This window comes from Balearica regulorum, chromosome 3 (genome assembly GCF_011004875.1).
Source record: "Balearica regulorum gibbericeps isolate bBalReg1 chromosome 3, bBalReg1.pri, whole genome shotgun sequence".
Lineage (NCBI taxonomy): Eukaryota > Metazoa > Chordata > Aves > Gruiformes > Gruidae > Balearica > Balearica regulorum.
The window spans coordinates 70,780,213-70,794,138 of NC_046186.1; the positions used below are offsets into that span (position 1 = coordinate 70,780,213).

General features: G+C 37.7%; 1 protein-coding gene across 1 annotated transcript in view; it reads left to right on the forward strand.

The window, feature by feature from the left end:
- SYNE1 (spectrin repeat containing nuclear envelope protein 1) overlaps positions 1-13,926 on the forward strand; it is a 308,461-nt gene that overhangs the window by 197,216 nt on the left and 97,319 nt on the right. Inside the window, exons 85-90 of the mRNA XM_075748397.1 lie at positions 1,142-1,324; positions 2,868-3,005; positions 4,364-4,549; positions 6,976-7,098; positions 9,184-9,366; positions 10,638-10,781. Coding sequence (XP_075604512.1) covers positions 1,142-1,324; positions 2,868-3,005; positions 4,364-4,549; positions 6,976-7,098; positions 9,184-9,366; positions 10,638-10,781 — 957 coding nt within the window. The remainder of the gene's footprint in view (positions 1-1,141; positions 1,325-2,867; positions 3,006-4,363; positions 4,550-6,975; positions 7,099-9,183; positions 9,367-10,637; positions 10,782-13,926) is intronic.

Below are 13,926 nucleotides of genomic sequence, written 5' to 3' on the forward strand. Positions count from 1 at the left end.
AAAATAAAAATCTGTTTTAAATCCACGTAACTGGAGTCAAATGGATCCTTCCCTCACTTTTAAACAGCATATAAATTCTGCATCATTTTTATAGTAGAGATATTTATTTACGACTGCCTGAAATATGTGTGTCTTTGAATTTAGATGAGTAGTTGAACATTTTTCTTTATGTCTACATGTAGACAGTTACGTCACTAAGTCATGCTACTGTTCATGGCATAATATTTGTTTATCATAACTTACACTGTAAGGTGTCTGCCAGGAAAACTCTAACCTGAAGAGCTTAAAGTAACTTCTTGAACCATCTGTAACTAAAGCAGTGATCTGAATCAATTTTTATCTGATGACTTCAATTTAAATTTCTAAAACTGGAAAGGGGCTAGAGTGTTCGAGATCTATTTTACTTATATTACAAAATCAATGAATTGTTAACATGATTAGGTATAAAAAAACAAACAAAAAAATACCCACTCCCCAAGAAACTGCAGCCCTTAAGAGTGTTATCAGTCTATGAGAAACCTTGAAAACCTTTTAGGTTACCTTTTTAAATTTTTCAGAAACTTTGTAGCTATAGTAAGAAAAATTGATTTTAAAATCTGTTTCTATTGAAACAGTCTAGCATGATCCAGACTGCTCCTGTGTCGAGATTGAGCTATGAAAAAAGAAGTTTCTAATGAAAATGAAAGTTTTTATCATGCATTAATGAGTAATTACATATTTCTGAGTTTGTAAGGGTATATTTTAAGACAGTAACAAAACAAAACCCCTTTCCAATAAATAAAAATCCTTGTCATGGCAATGTGTGCTGACTATTTATTTCAAGAACAAACACAGAAAGATGGCCAAAAACAGTTAATATCACTCTGAAGTGACTCAGTCTTTTGCTATGGTAGGGAAAATGGTTATCTATTTTAGCCAGGAAGTGAGAGAAGAAAGAGTAATGGCACACATTTGAGATGACCAAACATCCTGCTGTTCTGCCTTCCTGCTTAGACAAGCATTGTTGGTTTCCAGCCAGAATAAAAATGGAACAAACTATGGAGACTTTGAACAGGGTATAAAAGTTGCAAGTTGGACTAGAAATAATCAACCAGAAAGCTAACACTTCCTGGATCACTGGTTTTCTTGTTTTTCTGTCTAGATCCTTGGTGAAGAGTTGGACAGCTGCAACATAAAGCTGTTGGAATTAGATGCATCAGTCCAGGACTTTGCAGAGCAGAACGTACCGCTGGCTAAGCAGCTGGCTAACAGGATAGGGAAACTCACCGCATTGCACCAACAGACCATACGGCAGGCTGAGTACAGAGCAGCCAAGCTCAGTCAGGTACGATCTCAAATAATTTCTGCTGTTTCCTTTCAGAAGCAGAAGGAGGATGCAAACTTCTCTTTTTTTTTTCTTTTTTTTTTTTCCCCCCCCTGTAGTTATGCAAGAAGGGCTATCCCTTGGTGCACTGCCTATTATTAGTCAGGGTTTGCATCACACCTCAGAGAGAGGCACAGACAGGTCAGATCAGGAGGCTGGAATAATTCTGTGATGCTGCTTTAACATCCTCTTTCATGAATCATGTATTGGTTGGTTCCTCTGGTTTCTGAAAAGATTATAGACCTTCTCACAAACAGCAGCATGCCAGGAAATAGTATCTCATACTTTTCAGGGCCTCTGTCTTATCACTGTTACCTATATTTGCAGCATTTAAAAAAAAATAAAATTGTTTTGGTCTAGTCACAGTCTATGGAGGGTGCATATAATTTGTAGATTCAATAGAAAAGCCTAGATACAATAGCCCTGATAATGCATCAAGTTTATGCAAAGTTTCAGCATTCATAAACATGCTTCCCCTGTGGTTCAAAGTCCCTGAAACTCTTTCTTATGTATATTTTTGCCAACTCTTGTTATCCAAAAAAAGTCTATCTAAAACCAAAGAAATGGATTTTCTATGGTTCTGCCATCAATACTCTGATAAATTAGGAGTTTTCTGCATGCTTAAAGAAGCTTCTGTAAGGCTTGAAAAAGATAACTATTTCATGATACCCTTTTCAGTTTCCTCTGAAAAATTGTTTTTAAAAAGAGATAGAAAATTACTATCAAAGTAAGAGTTCAGTCAAAGGTACTTGGTGAAGGGATTTAACCATTAGGATATTTTTGTTCAGCAGCAAGAAATCCACTTCCTATCATAAAAAAATGATAGGCAAGGCAACCTGCATGCAAATATAGTTCAGTCGCCTACAATTTGATCCATCCTTCATACAGAGCAAATGCATGAAAATCAGTGAAATTATTCCTGCTGAGGAGAAACTTGGGACGAAAGAGTACTTTGCTAAATAGAAATTGGATGAATCAGAAAGCAGAGCTTTTTTCCTGTAATTTGAAATAAGTGCAACATTTCTCTTTTTGGAAATATGACAGTCTGAGTGAACAAAGCAGGTTTTAAAAAAAAAAAAAAAAAAAAAAGTGATTTGGGGGATGACATGGAAAGAGACAAAGAAAAATAAGGGTGACGTAAAGGAGGCTTGCAGTAAGCCACAAACTGAGCAAGAAGGTATTTTAGAACTCCAGTGTGAGGCTGAAATATTTGCAAGAGGTGTACCCTCTAGGCATATATTTGAGGATCAATGCAGTCTCCCAGCGTGACCTACATTCTTCTAGGGCCTTTTTTCCCCTGAAACAGATATGCTTGCTACTGGAAGCAGACCTATTTTAACTCCATAAATATAAAAATAATTACTTTATATTCAACATTAAGGAAAAGTTGTTAAAATCATACCCAAGTTAAAAAAAGTAGACGAAATGAAATTAATTTTATCATTCTCTTAAGAACTGTACAGAATTACATCTTAGGCTTATGTGGATTTTTTTTTATATCCAGGCTGCTTCACACTTGGGAGAATACAATGAGATGTTGGAGTTTATATTGAAATGGATTGAGAAAGCGAACATCCTTGTGCATGGTAGCATAACATGGAATACTTCCTCTCAGCTTCGTGATCAGTTTAGAGCCTACCAGGTGATTATATGAGCTATGAAATTTAAAGGGCTGTGTGTGAAAGAAGTTATTTTCTAAGCAGTGAAGTTTTATTTTCTACACCTTTTTTGCTTCCTTTCTTTGATTTAAAAAAAAAAAAAAAAGTCTTAAAATGCTAGATTACTTTGACTGTTCCCCTAAGTCCTGAAGAAGATTAATTTGGTTTAGACAATTGTTTTGAAGACTGAAATTAAGATATCTTCTTGAATAAAACTACGTGATTCAAAGTTGATCTCCATGTTTACTCGAGTACATTGGCTTCATAGTAGCTTTTGATTGAATAGTGTGTCTGTACACTGTGATTCTATCACACTGAGTACCTCGTTGCAGCTAATATTCCTTTAAAATTTTAATCAACCAAACACATTTTTCAGTTTGGGGGGGAGGGGAGGGTTCCTCCTTTACATTAAATTGAAATAGCCTTTGTTCTCATCTGATGAGTTTCACACCAAGTGTTCTCAGACTGTTACCCAATGGATGAGTTTCTTCCAGTTGCTTCCTGAACACGTCACATCAGAGCGGTTCCCTGTCCCTGTGACAGCGCAATTTGTCTTACGTGTGTCTGTGTGTGGAATGTGTAACTATGGGATCAGTGGAGGAGTTTAAAAAGGTTCAAGCTTACCAAGTGTTACATGACTACGTGAAACAAATCAAAGCATCGTAAGATGATCATGTCTCACTAATGCCGAAATATTACTGCATTAATTGTGGGGTTTATATATACATTAGTTAATTGTCAGCTGCATTCACCTACATTGGGGCAACGTACACTTTCCTATTCAGAATAGGAACCTCTAGGCAACTTATCCTGAGGACAGCTGGGAGATAGCATTTCTGGTTTGGTTTTGCTATGGCTTTTTCCCTGTTTTAAAAGCTGGTGAGGATACGGGCTTAACCAATGCTATCCCACAGAACACTTTGGTGGACATTTTTTTAGGCAGCATTAATGACTACTGCCCTGCTATAACATTGCACCCAAATGCTTTCTGCTGCTTCCTATTACATACATCACGCTTCCAGAACAAATCCTATCCATAGATTGTGTATATTACATTTTTACAGGCAAGTGTATATAGCAAAACACTAAAATGTGTTGGTAAGTACAGCTGCTGAAGCATCATGACTTACTCTCGTTTCCCAGTCTCCATAAGCTGAAGCACTGAGCATACACTCAGATTTAAGCATATTGCCTGAGTCTTATAGGAAATCAGTAGAACTTAATCATATTCATACACACAGATGTGTACAAATTGAGGACTTTGCAGAACAGGAATATACTTGAAGATATGCTTAATCTGAAGCTCAACTCTGGCATTCAATTTGTTCCTATCTCCATCTAGACTATGCTTGATGAGTCTGGAGAGATTCATGGTGATCTTGAGGCCATGAGTGAGAGGATTGAGTATCTGGCGAGTGTATACTGTACTGAAGGAATGTCACAGCAAGTCCTGGAACTGGGGCGGCAAACAGAGGAATTACAGCAAGTTATCAAAGTGCGGCTACCCAGTCTCCAAGATGCTGCCAAGGTATATGAAAGCGGTTTTGCTAACACTAGCTGACAGCTGGGGTGGCGTGTACACCTTGTTTCTGAGACTATTAGCAGCGCAGATTAGGGCAATAAAGGGCATGATTGTGTTGTCTAAAGTTAGATATCTTGCACTGTTTGAGATACTGTCTTCAGGTGCTGTTCCAGATGGGGACAAGATTCCTGCAGGTTCTCTCACATCTGCCCGTCCTGGATGGAGGTATTGAGGATGATGGTGTGTTTCAAATGGCACTGAGCACCTATGTTCAGATACTTGAAGAGTGTGTTGGCATTTATACTGCGCCATTTCCTTTATTTTTCTCTTAAAAGATACCTAAAGCCTGCTATCTTTTAATTCAGATCAGTACTGGACCAGTTGAGGATTCCATAATGTAAGACCTGCCTCTACAAGGGAGTGCAATGAAAAGAGTGAATGTGCTTTTTCACGTCCCTGACATTTTTGTGCAGCTCTTCCATACGGGTTTATTGTTAATGTAAACGTGCGTTACGCCTACGCAATGCCTGAGGGCATGGTAAATTAGTACGAGACACAGGGAAAAGCACATAAGTCTTTTCTACTTGCTCTTACCTTCAGGGCAAGAAATTTTACCTTTTTTTTTTTTTTAATTGATACGATTCAGGAAAAAATGAATATTGGAATGGTATAACTAGTATATTTATAGGGCTTCTTCGCTGTCACCTGCCACAGTTACACACTACTAAATAGGAAAATACCTAAAGGCATATAAAAGAATAGGCTATCACAGTTAGGACAATTGCAGCTAAAGTTAAAAATGGTCCTTCTCCACATTTGACTGTTATTTCACAACATTTATAGGACATAACAGAAATGCTGCAGCTGCAGCAGTCACAACAGTGTAACAGAGAGGTTTTGAAGACTTCGTTATAAAAGCACAAATCAGTAAACCATAGTTTATGAGCTGAAGGCTTTTACTTATTTATTTATTTATTTTTCATGGAACAAACCCGAGATTTGTGTACAAGTAAGCATAGTAGAAATGAAACTTACTAGCTGCAGTTCTCAGGGAAATCTTAGAACAATTGAATAAACTATTTGTAAATTTTTATAAGAAAACCTGGAGATGAATAGAAGCCAACATAAATTTATGAAGAAAGAAAATCATATCAAAAGTGTCCGATTTAATGTGAAAGTAATAGGTAGATTTGTATATAGATGTACAATATGTCATATATCTTGACTTTAATAATGTTTCACATTACATTGTTATTAAAAAGTTAATAAGCTTATCTAGTTGAAAATACAATAAGTAGGCGTAAAGCTGGCTAGAAAACTTACCTGGTGTGTAATTATCAATGGTTCACAGCCCAAAAGGAGGGATACATCAAATAGGGTTTTGCAGGCTTCTCCCTTGGATCTGGTGCTATTCAGTATTTTCATTAATGAGTTGGATGGTGGTTTAGGGATGGTTTTTGAGATGCTTAGACAACATCATTACCTGAAAAAAAATAGACTGCTGTTCAGCAGAGACAGGGGCATATTGTTACATTTAGACAGGAAGAATCAGGCATGGCAGCTCTTAATGAGGAACTACTGGCTTGACGCACTTTGTTGAAAGGTCTTAAGTTTAATAATGCAGATCATGGGAAAATGAGTGAAAAATGTCACATCATTGTAAAAAAATCCAAACACCATGCAGAAAATACAGTATATAATTGTAAGGTATGTGAAGCAGTTGTTTGGTTCTACCTATTGGTCACTAGCAAGGTTTCAGCTGTGTCCAGTTTTGTGCTTGAAGGAAGATATGGACTGACTGTAGAAAGAACAGAGGATAGTGAGGATTGTGATATGTGTACAAATTTGTAGAAAAGATGCATGAAAAAGGATTATCCTAACATATGATGTATTCGGAGAGAATAAAAATAATTTGTTCTTCATGTCTGTTGTTAATAGGACAGTAAGTTGAGGACTGAAATTGCAACAAAAGGTTGCAGACCATTGGAAGAAAACTTTCTACAAAGAAAGAGTACTGAAATAGTGGAATATGTTGTCTGTAGAGATCAGTGAGACTGCACTGCTAGTGGTCTTTAAGAACAGTCTGTAAAGATAAAACAGTTATGTCCTGTCTTATTACAGGAAGATCACTAGAGGACATCTTGAGTTCCTTCTAGGTCCCAAACCTTATGAAATTAGCTTTATAAAGTACATACTGTATTTGAGATTGAGGAAGTACTTAAAATAACAACTCTGGCTTTGAGACCTCTTTTTCTAGACTGTCATATGACTGGTATTTTTATCCAATATTTTAAACATTTAAAATTCGTTGTTAAAGCTATGAATTAGTTTTGGCACTTTATATAGGGACGTAGCTATAAAATCCAGACAGATATAGTGATTTTTTTTTTTTTTTTCTTATTTATCCCTGAATCAAATGTTTTGTGTTATAGGACATGAAGAAATTTGAAGTTGAGCTGAGAGCCCTGCAGGCTGCTCTGGAGCAAGCCCAAGCCACACTGACATCTCCAGAGCTTGGGCACTTGAGCTTGAAAGAGCAACTTTCCCACAGACAGGTAAAAGGCCAAGACCTCAAAATTAGCACTTGAGTAGTGTGAATTTATACAAAGAATGATGAATGTTAATGAGACCGATTGTGGTGTTTCTTAGGTGGGTCATTGTTTCAGAGTCTAGCCCCAAATTACTGCCAAGGGAATAAGGGATGGAACAGGAAAGATCATTCCTTCGAAGGGAACGGTTGAAGTATAATTCTTCATGAGTCTGTTCTTAGGTTGATGCAATTCTGAGAAATGTGCATCCAATCCAAATTTAATCAATAATAATATAATAATAAAGCTCAGTTCTTATCCAGTGCTCTTCATCAACAGGGTCTTAAAGTACTTCAAAAGGAAGTCTAGATTGTTATCACCTTTTTACAGATAGAGATGCAAATGAGTGTGTTGCTAGATCCCCCAGCAGTCAACTGGAAAGCTGAGAGAAAATTCAGTTTCCTTAAGCCTAGTTACATTTTTGTATGCTTAGTTGAATTACTTCCATAAGATATTACTGCTTTCTGTATTGCACTTGACCTACTACAGAGATTTGTCAGTTTGCTAATTTTGGTCTCAGTCTGATGACAAGAAAAATAACCCAAGCTGTAGCTTTCTGAGTCGCTTAAGAAATGTTTCTTGTTGCAAGCTAATATAGAGATTTAACTGTCTTAGTCTGCCAGTGAAAACTAAATGTCAACAGGTCTACTTTAGGATTAAAATCTGCAGAAAAAGAGACAGTTGAAAGACAAATTTGCAGAGCTTTCCCTTTTGATTAAAATACACAATCTTTATTCTGGGGACTTGCAGCCAAATTTCAGAATATGGCATTGAAGAGCATAAGTGAAACACATCACCCACTGCAAGAGTAAAGGAATATAGAGTTTACACTATTTGTTTATGTGTATTCTTGGTCCTAGCTCTAGCAGGTCTCACAGTATGACTTTCTGTTGTACAGAAAGGGGCTGTAGCCCCTGCCCTCCTGTTTCACCAGACCAGAGAGAAGGTTTTGGAAAGGGCCTGGCTGGCACGCAGCCCCCAGGGTACCTCCGGGTGCCAATTGCTCAATGAAGGCACCCTTTGCCCACACCAGTGATGTCTGAGGAACAGGTCATTATACCAAATCTCTGGTTCAGATTATCCACCATATGTCACGAAGGCACAGAAATAAAGAGCAAACCACAGTCCTCTCATCCTCTCATCAGTATGCACTTCAGACCCACTCAGTGTCTTTCTGCATATGGTACAGGGGAAGGGAGACGACCAGTCTCTTCATCCCTGTTTGCCACATACATTGTCTAGCTGATTTATATCTATTGAATTTAAAATCTTTTTCTAACGTGCTGAGGCTCTTTTCATCAACTTTGCCTTTTTTCTTTTTTTTAAATTGTTTTTGTATTTGTGAATACATTAAGCTCCCCAATGAAGATAAAAAGAATGCTGATCAAATCTATTCTTCAGTCATTGCACTTAGACGCTTCTCATGCATATAAACAGACACCTCGAATGGACATTGTGAAAAGAATAGAGACTGTTAACAAAGGCATCCAGCGTGTGATTATTCAAAGGAAAAGATTTCTGTGTAGCTGTGTTTCTGTTTGATTGCCTTTTGAATTTTAAGCAACATTTTCAGCCATGGTTTGTATTTTCAAAGGAAGGCTGTGAACACAACGGGATTCATTTGCTGGTATGAAAATGTGCTTCTGTGTCTCAGCAGGGAATTCCACTTGGACTTTAACATTAAAATATGTGTATACATAAATGACTCCTGTGCTGCTTTGATTTGTGGATCTCGTAAAGATATTTTTTCAAATACGTTAACAGAAGTATTTTTGGTACTTAGACACTTAGAAATAGGTATTGCTATGCTTTTTCATGAATTATTTTTATTCCTATTATACGGGATTTTTGCTTAACTAATATTTAAAAGAATGCTCATTTCAGAATGAGCAACTCCAGATGAAGCGTGTCCTGATTATGTTCGATTTAGAAAATAGATAACCAAATGTGTTTGGTATAGTGCTTGAACTCGTCGTTATTTTTCTTTTGCTGCCTGGAATGCTCTGGGAGTCCTGCAAAACTGGCTTACGGTGTCACTGACTTTCTTTTTAGCATCTGCTGTCCGAAATGGAGTCGCTGAAGCCAAAAGCGCAGGCGGTACAGGCCTGTCAGAGCGGCCTGAGGATTCCTGCCGAGGTGGTGACCGGCCTGCCGCTGTGCCACAGCGCCCTGCGGCTCCAGGAGGAGGCCAGCCGCCTGCAGCACGCGGCCATCCAGCAGTGCAACCTCATGCAGGCAAGCGCAACTCCACCCCAGTAGCTTGAACAGCGCCGGGCGAATTGTGATGAACACAGAGAATTTCGTAGCTCTCGGCGTTCCTCTTTTCTCGTGTAGTACCATTAGGAAGTTCCCTGCTAAGTTTTGGTCATTTCTGACTCCGTGGTTTTGGGGGGTTTAACATTCGTGATCGTGTTAATCGTGGATTTACTCGTCAGACTCTCATCTCGGTTCTCTCCTTGACCTTTCTGGTTTTTGTAATGCTGTTAGGTTTAACTAGGCGAATAGCTAATATACAATTGCATGCAGGTTGATTTTGTAATATATGTAACCAGTTAATGAAATTAATATGTCATTAGACATATTAACTGCTTATAGGAATTGCATAAAAACTATTGAGTTAAATTTAAAAATAATATGGGGGGTTTTTTTCTCTTTATGTAAAATTTATATATATTTTCGTTCTGATTTTGGAGTCATTCAGCATCTATTAAATTTGCACTTTCAAGTTTTGCTGAATACAAGAAAACTAGGTTTTGTTTGATTGTTTGAATTCATACCTAAACATATAAAAGTTATTTCCAAAGAAGAGGAGAATAAGGTTTTCTTTCCTGCTATTTAGTGATAGAAAAATACATAGTGAGCTAGGATACAACTACAGAGCTTCAAGTTAGATTACACAAGAGACTTTCGATCATTAAGCATACTTAATGATACTTAAGTACAAGGAAGTATACAGGGTCACACTGAAAAGTTTTAAAAACAGATTAGACAAACTGCTGGTGAATCTATGATAGAAAGAACTGATACTACTCTGGTAGGATAATGGTCTGAATCAGTCTTCATAATCCCTTCCCAGTTGTATTTTTTGTAGAATCTAACTTTTTCATATAGACTTTCCACTTCATAAAAAGAGGCTTGAAGTGAAAAGAAGATGAAAATGCTTTATAGTAAAACCATGAGACCAGGCAATGTTATTTTTTGGTGGGTATGTTTGGTGCAAATACTTGTTGGAAGCAGATATTCTAGCTCCTTACATTGGGTATCTAAAAAATCATGTTAATGTGAACTGGTTTTTGGAAATAGTTAAATATATGAAACCACTGAATTCATTGCAGTTCACAATATTTCTGAATGGACTTTTTCCTGACTGTATTCCTACTTTGCTTATTCAGATGCGAATGCAAGATAGATGTAAGTTTGCTCCACTTCAGAAGAGAGATCAGTCATACTTGGACTAAGTAAATATTTATTTTCATATAGACATCAATTTTTTTCCCCCTCTCTAGGAAGCAGTGGTTCAGTATGAACAATATGAGCAAGAAATGAAACATTTACAGCAAATGATAGAGAGCGCCCGTCGTGAGATCCAAGACAAGCCAATAGCAACCAGCAACATCCAGGAACTCCAGGTCCAGATTTCACGTCATGAGGTAGGAGAGCCAAAATGCAACAACATGGGCTTGATTGGCAGCTCATCGACCCAAGAAACTTTGCATAAGCAACAGTCATAAATTAGCTGAGTAGCTTTTCAGACTTGCTTAAGGCTAGTTAAGCAGACAGACTTAATACCAGATAGGAAACTCATGCTATTTCTACAGTGTAGAGTATTCATTTATTCAGTTAGATGTGTCCTAATCTCCAGGCAGCATTATGACATAGGAAAGCACTGCATAATTAAGGGACAGTTAATGTAGGTACTGGACTGAGGAAGGTCCCAGAAGTCAATGCTGAACAGTTAGTCAGGTGATCACAGCTAGTTCAGTGATCCATATATAAATATATATCCTACAGCACTTATTTCCATCCCCGTAACGTTCTGTAAAAAAACACCAAGAGACTTGAATCACAGGAAAACTACAGTAGATTTGGAGGAAAACTTTGCAATGTTCACTCCAAAGGCTTCTTTTAAAATCGTTGCTGGGAAGAGTCTTGTCCTGTGGAGTTACAGGTCCTGCCCTCAAACTCATTTGATCTTCAGCCCTCGAATGAGTCGGGATAGTCTCTGTGCAGCCTTCTTGCTGGCATGGGAGCCCCTTCCCCCTGTTTGTTTTGTATTTCTTGGGATAGAAAATGCACCATTGAACTCCGTGTGTCACTTTTGGCACCAGATGGCACCATTTCTTTACCTTTGAATTAAAAGCTAGCTGTGCTATGATGTAATATAACCTAATGTTATATGTGATGCTCATTTCCTATCCAGTTGTTACAAAAGTTACTTAGTATAAATGCAGAGCAGTTTGCTTAAACACATCTTTTAATACTGAATTAAAAATGCTACTATTCTCTATTCAAATGTTCTGGAACAGCAAATGTGGGAGAGTGACTTCAGTGGTACAGGGTAATATTGATGGAGGAAGGAATGATGACACGGGGAGGAAGGAATTAAAAATGGGGCAACTTGAGGTTTCATCTGCATTTAAACAAGTTCAGTAGCTAGGAGTCCTTCTAAATGTCTGCAGGAAGACAGCAGCTTTACTCTATTGCACATGCTGGGATTAACCAGAGTGGACAGGTTTTGTACTTGCAAGCTTTCCACGTTTACGGGTAAAGGGTTTTGAAAGACTGATATATGCATATTTTGGGGTCATATTTTGTCTGCTAAATACCTGTGGAAAAGCATAGCATAAAGGGGATATGTTGAACCCTATACTATTATACTACTTCAAAACGCAAGTCTGTCAAGATGCTTCTTACACGTAGTATTAATTTAAGAAAAAATCAGTTACCAGATTCCCTGTTGAAGCCTGCATGAACAAGAACTTAAAAGGACATTGGTTGTAGCTATATTTAGAATTAAAATAAGAGGAAGAAAGTAGAACGAAAGTACACCCTGATTTGTAGGAAGCTTGTATCACTATGCATGTACGTAACTAGTTACACTCTGGAACTTTCTTTGCCAGACTGTGTTTCTTTAGACTTTCAGATACGAATGGATCCATTTTAATGGATAATACAGTACCTCACAGGACATTGCTCTTATAAGTTGCTTTATTTCTTTCACAATCACATGTTTGCCTCCTTTTCTTGGTTTTCAGTTGAGAGAGGTATGTCAGATACTCAGTGCTGTGGACATTAATGCCACAAATGTTAATGCATCTCAGTAATATTGATGGAGTTAAGTGAGTATATTGAATGGCAATAATTTCCCACTGAGCCCCAGAGATGTCATTCATTGAGCATTAGTGAATGATTGGTATTTGCCAAGCAGAGCGAATAACTATTCTAGCTGTTAGACATTAAAGTTATGGCTTGATTTGATTGCAGTTTGGTTTTTGGTTGACCTAATTGATGCTTTATACTCAAGACTTTGCTTAGTCTCCGATGTAAGCCCTGGAGCTCCAAGAGAGCTGCTTTTGTTGCTAACGTGACAGACAGTGACCAGGTACCACTGAAACCCAAGCAGTAAAGTGTCATCCTCAGTCTTTGTGCTGCTTCCATTTCTTACTCTGTATTTCTCACTATGACTGGTTTGCACTGTGATTTTGAGGAAATGGTTTCCTGAAAAGGTTATACAACCAAAAAAAATCTTTTAATTTTACCACCCTGAAGCAGTAATATAATTAACTTTTTAAAATATATTGTAATTATTTATTATTATACCAACTAGATCTTGCAATTTCTTTTGCCATTTTTCCTTGAAAACATGTGTTTGTTGAACAAATAAAAGCAGATATAAAAATAAAGTAGAAATATATATTTGAATGAATGATCACTGATTTAGTGGGCAAGCTTATACAAATGTTGTTTTCACTTTATAGATCAAAATTTTATCGAGTTTCTGAGCCTCCAGGGAGACAGGAACAATAGCTTTGGCAGAAATGTGAAAATCTTCCACCACTTTTTAAATATATTAATTGACAGCTTTGAAACTGGACACTGAACTAGGCAACAATACGGCGTAGGAGAGAAGACAAGTCACTTTCTAAGGCTGTTCATTTCCATCTTTCTTCTCTGATTAAACTTAAACTTATGATGGTGTTTGGCCATGCAGATAGACCATTTCATAGCCATAAAACCCCAGTATTTTCAACCATACTCTGCTTTAGGCCAGATTGCCCAGCTGTTTTTAAAACAAATGTTAGTACTGTGTGGAGCTCAGCTTTTAATTCTGAAGACTTACACAAAACCAAGACAAGATTAAAATATAGCTTATCCAAACACTGGCAAAGAGCAATCCAGTCTGCATTTAATCTTATTATGTGACCGATTGTTCATATCACACTTGATCTCGTTAGACCCTGTGAGTTATTGTTTGAACAATTCATTCTTTCTGGTGAGAGCTGAATGGGGCATATTTACAGTTGTGGTTGCCACATGACCTCATTTCCATGGCACGCACTATGCGGAGAAGCTTCATCTTCCTCAGATAAATGGAAATAGAACAGGGAGGGGGGGGAAATAGGGCAGGAAGAGGGAGAGACGTTCCCCTTTGCTGCAGTCTGAAGCTTATAGACTTCGTGTCAGGTTCAGGCTGGAAGGAAGCGTGAGGTGTTCCTCCCTCCCTCCCTCCTGCGATTGCCATGCACGCAGAGCCTTTCGCAGCACTTTTCCGGTTTCGCTTCAAAGCCCTTGGCT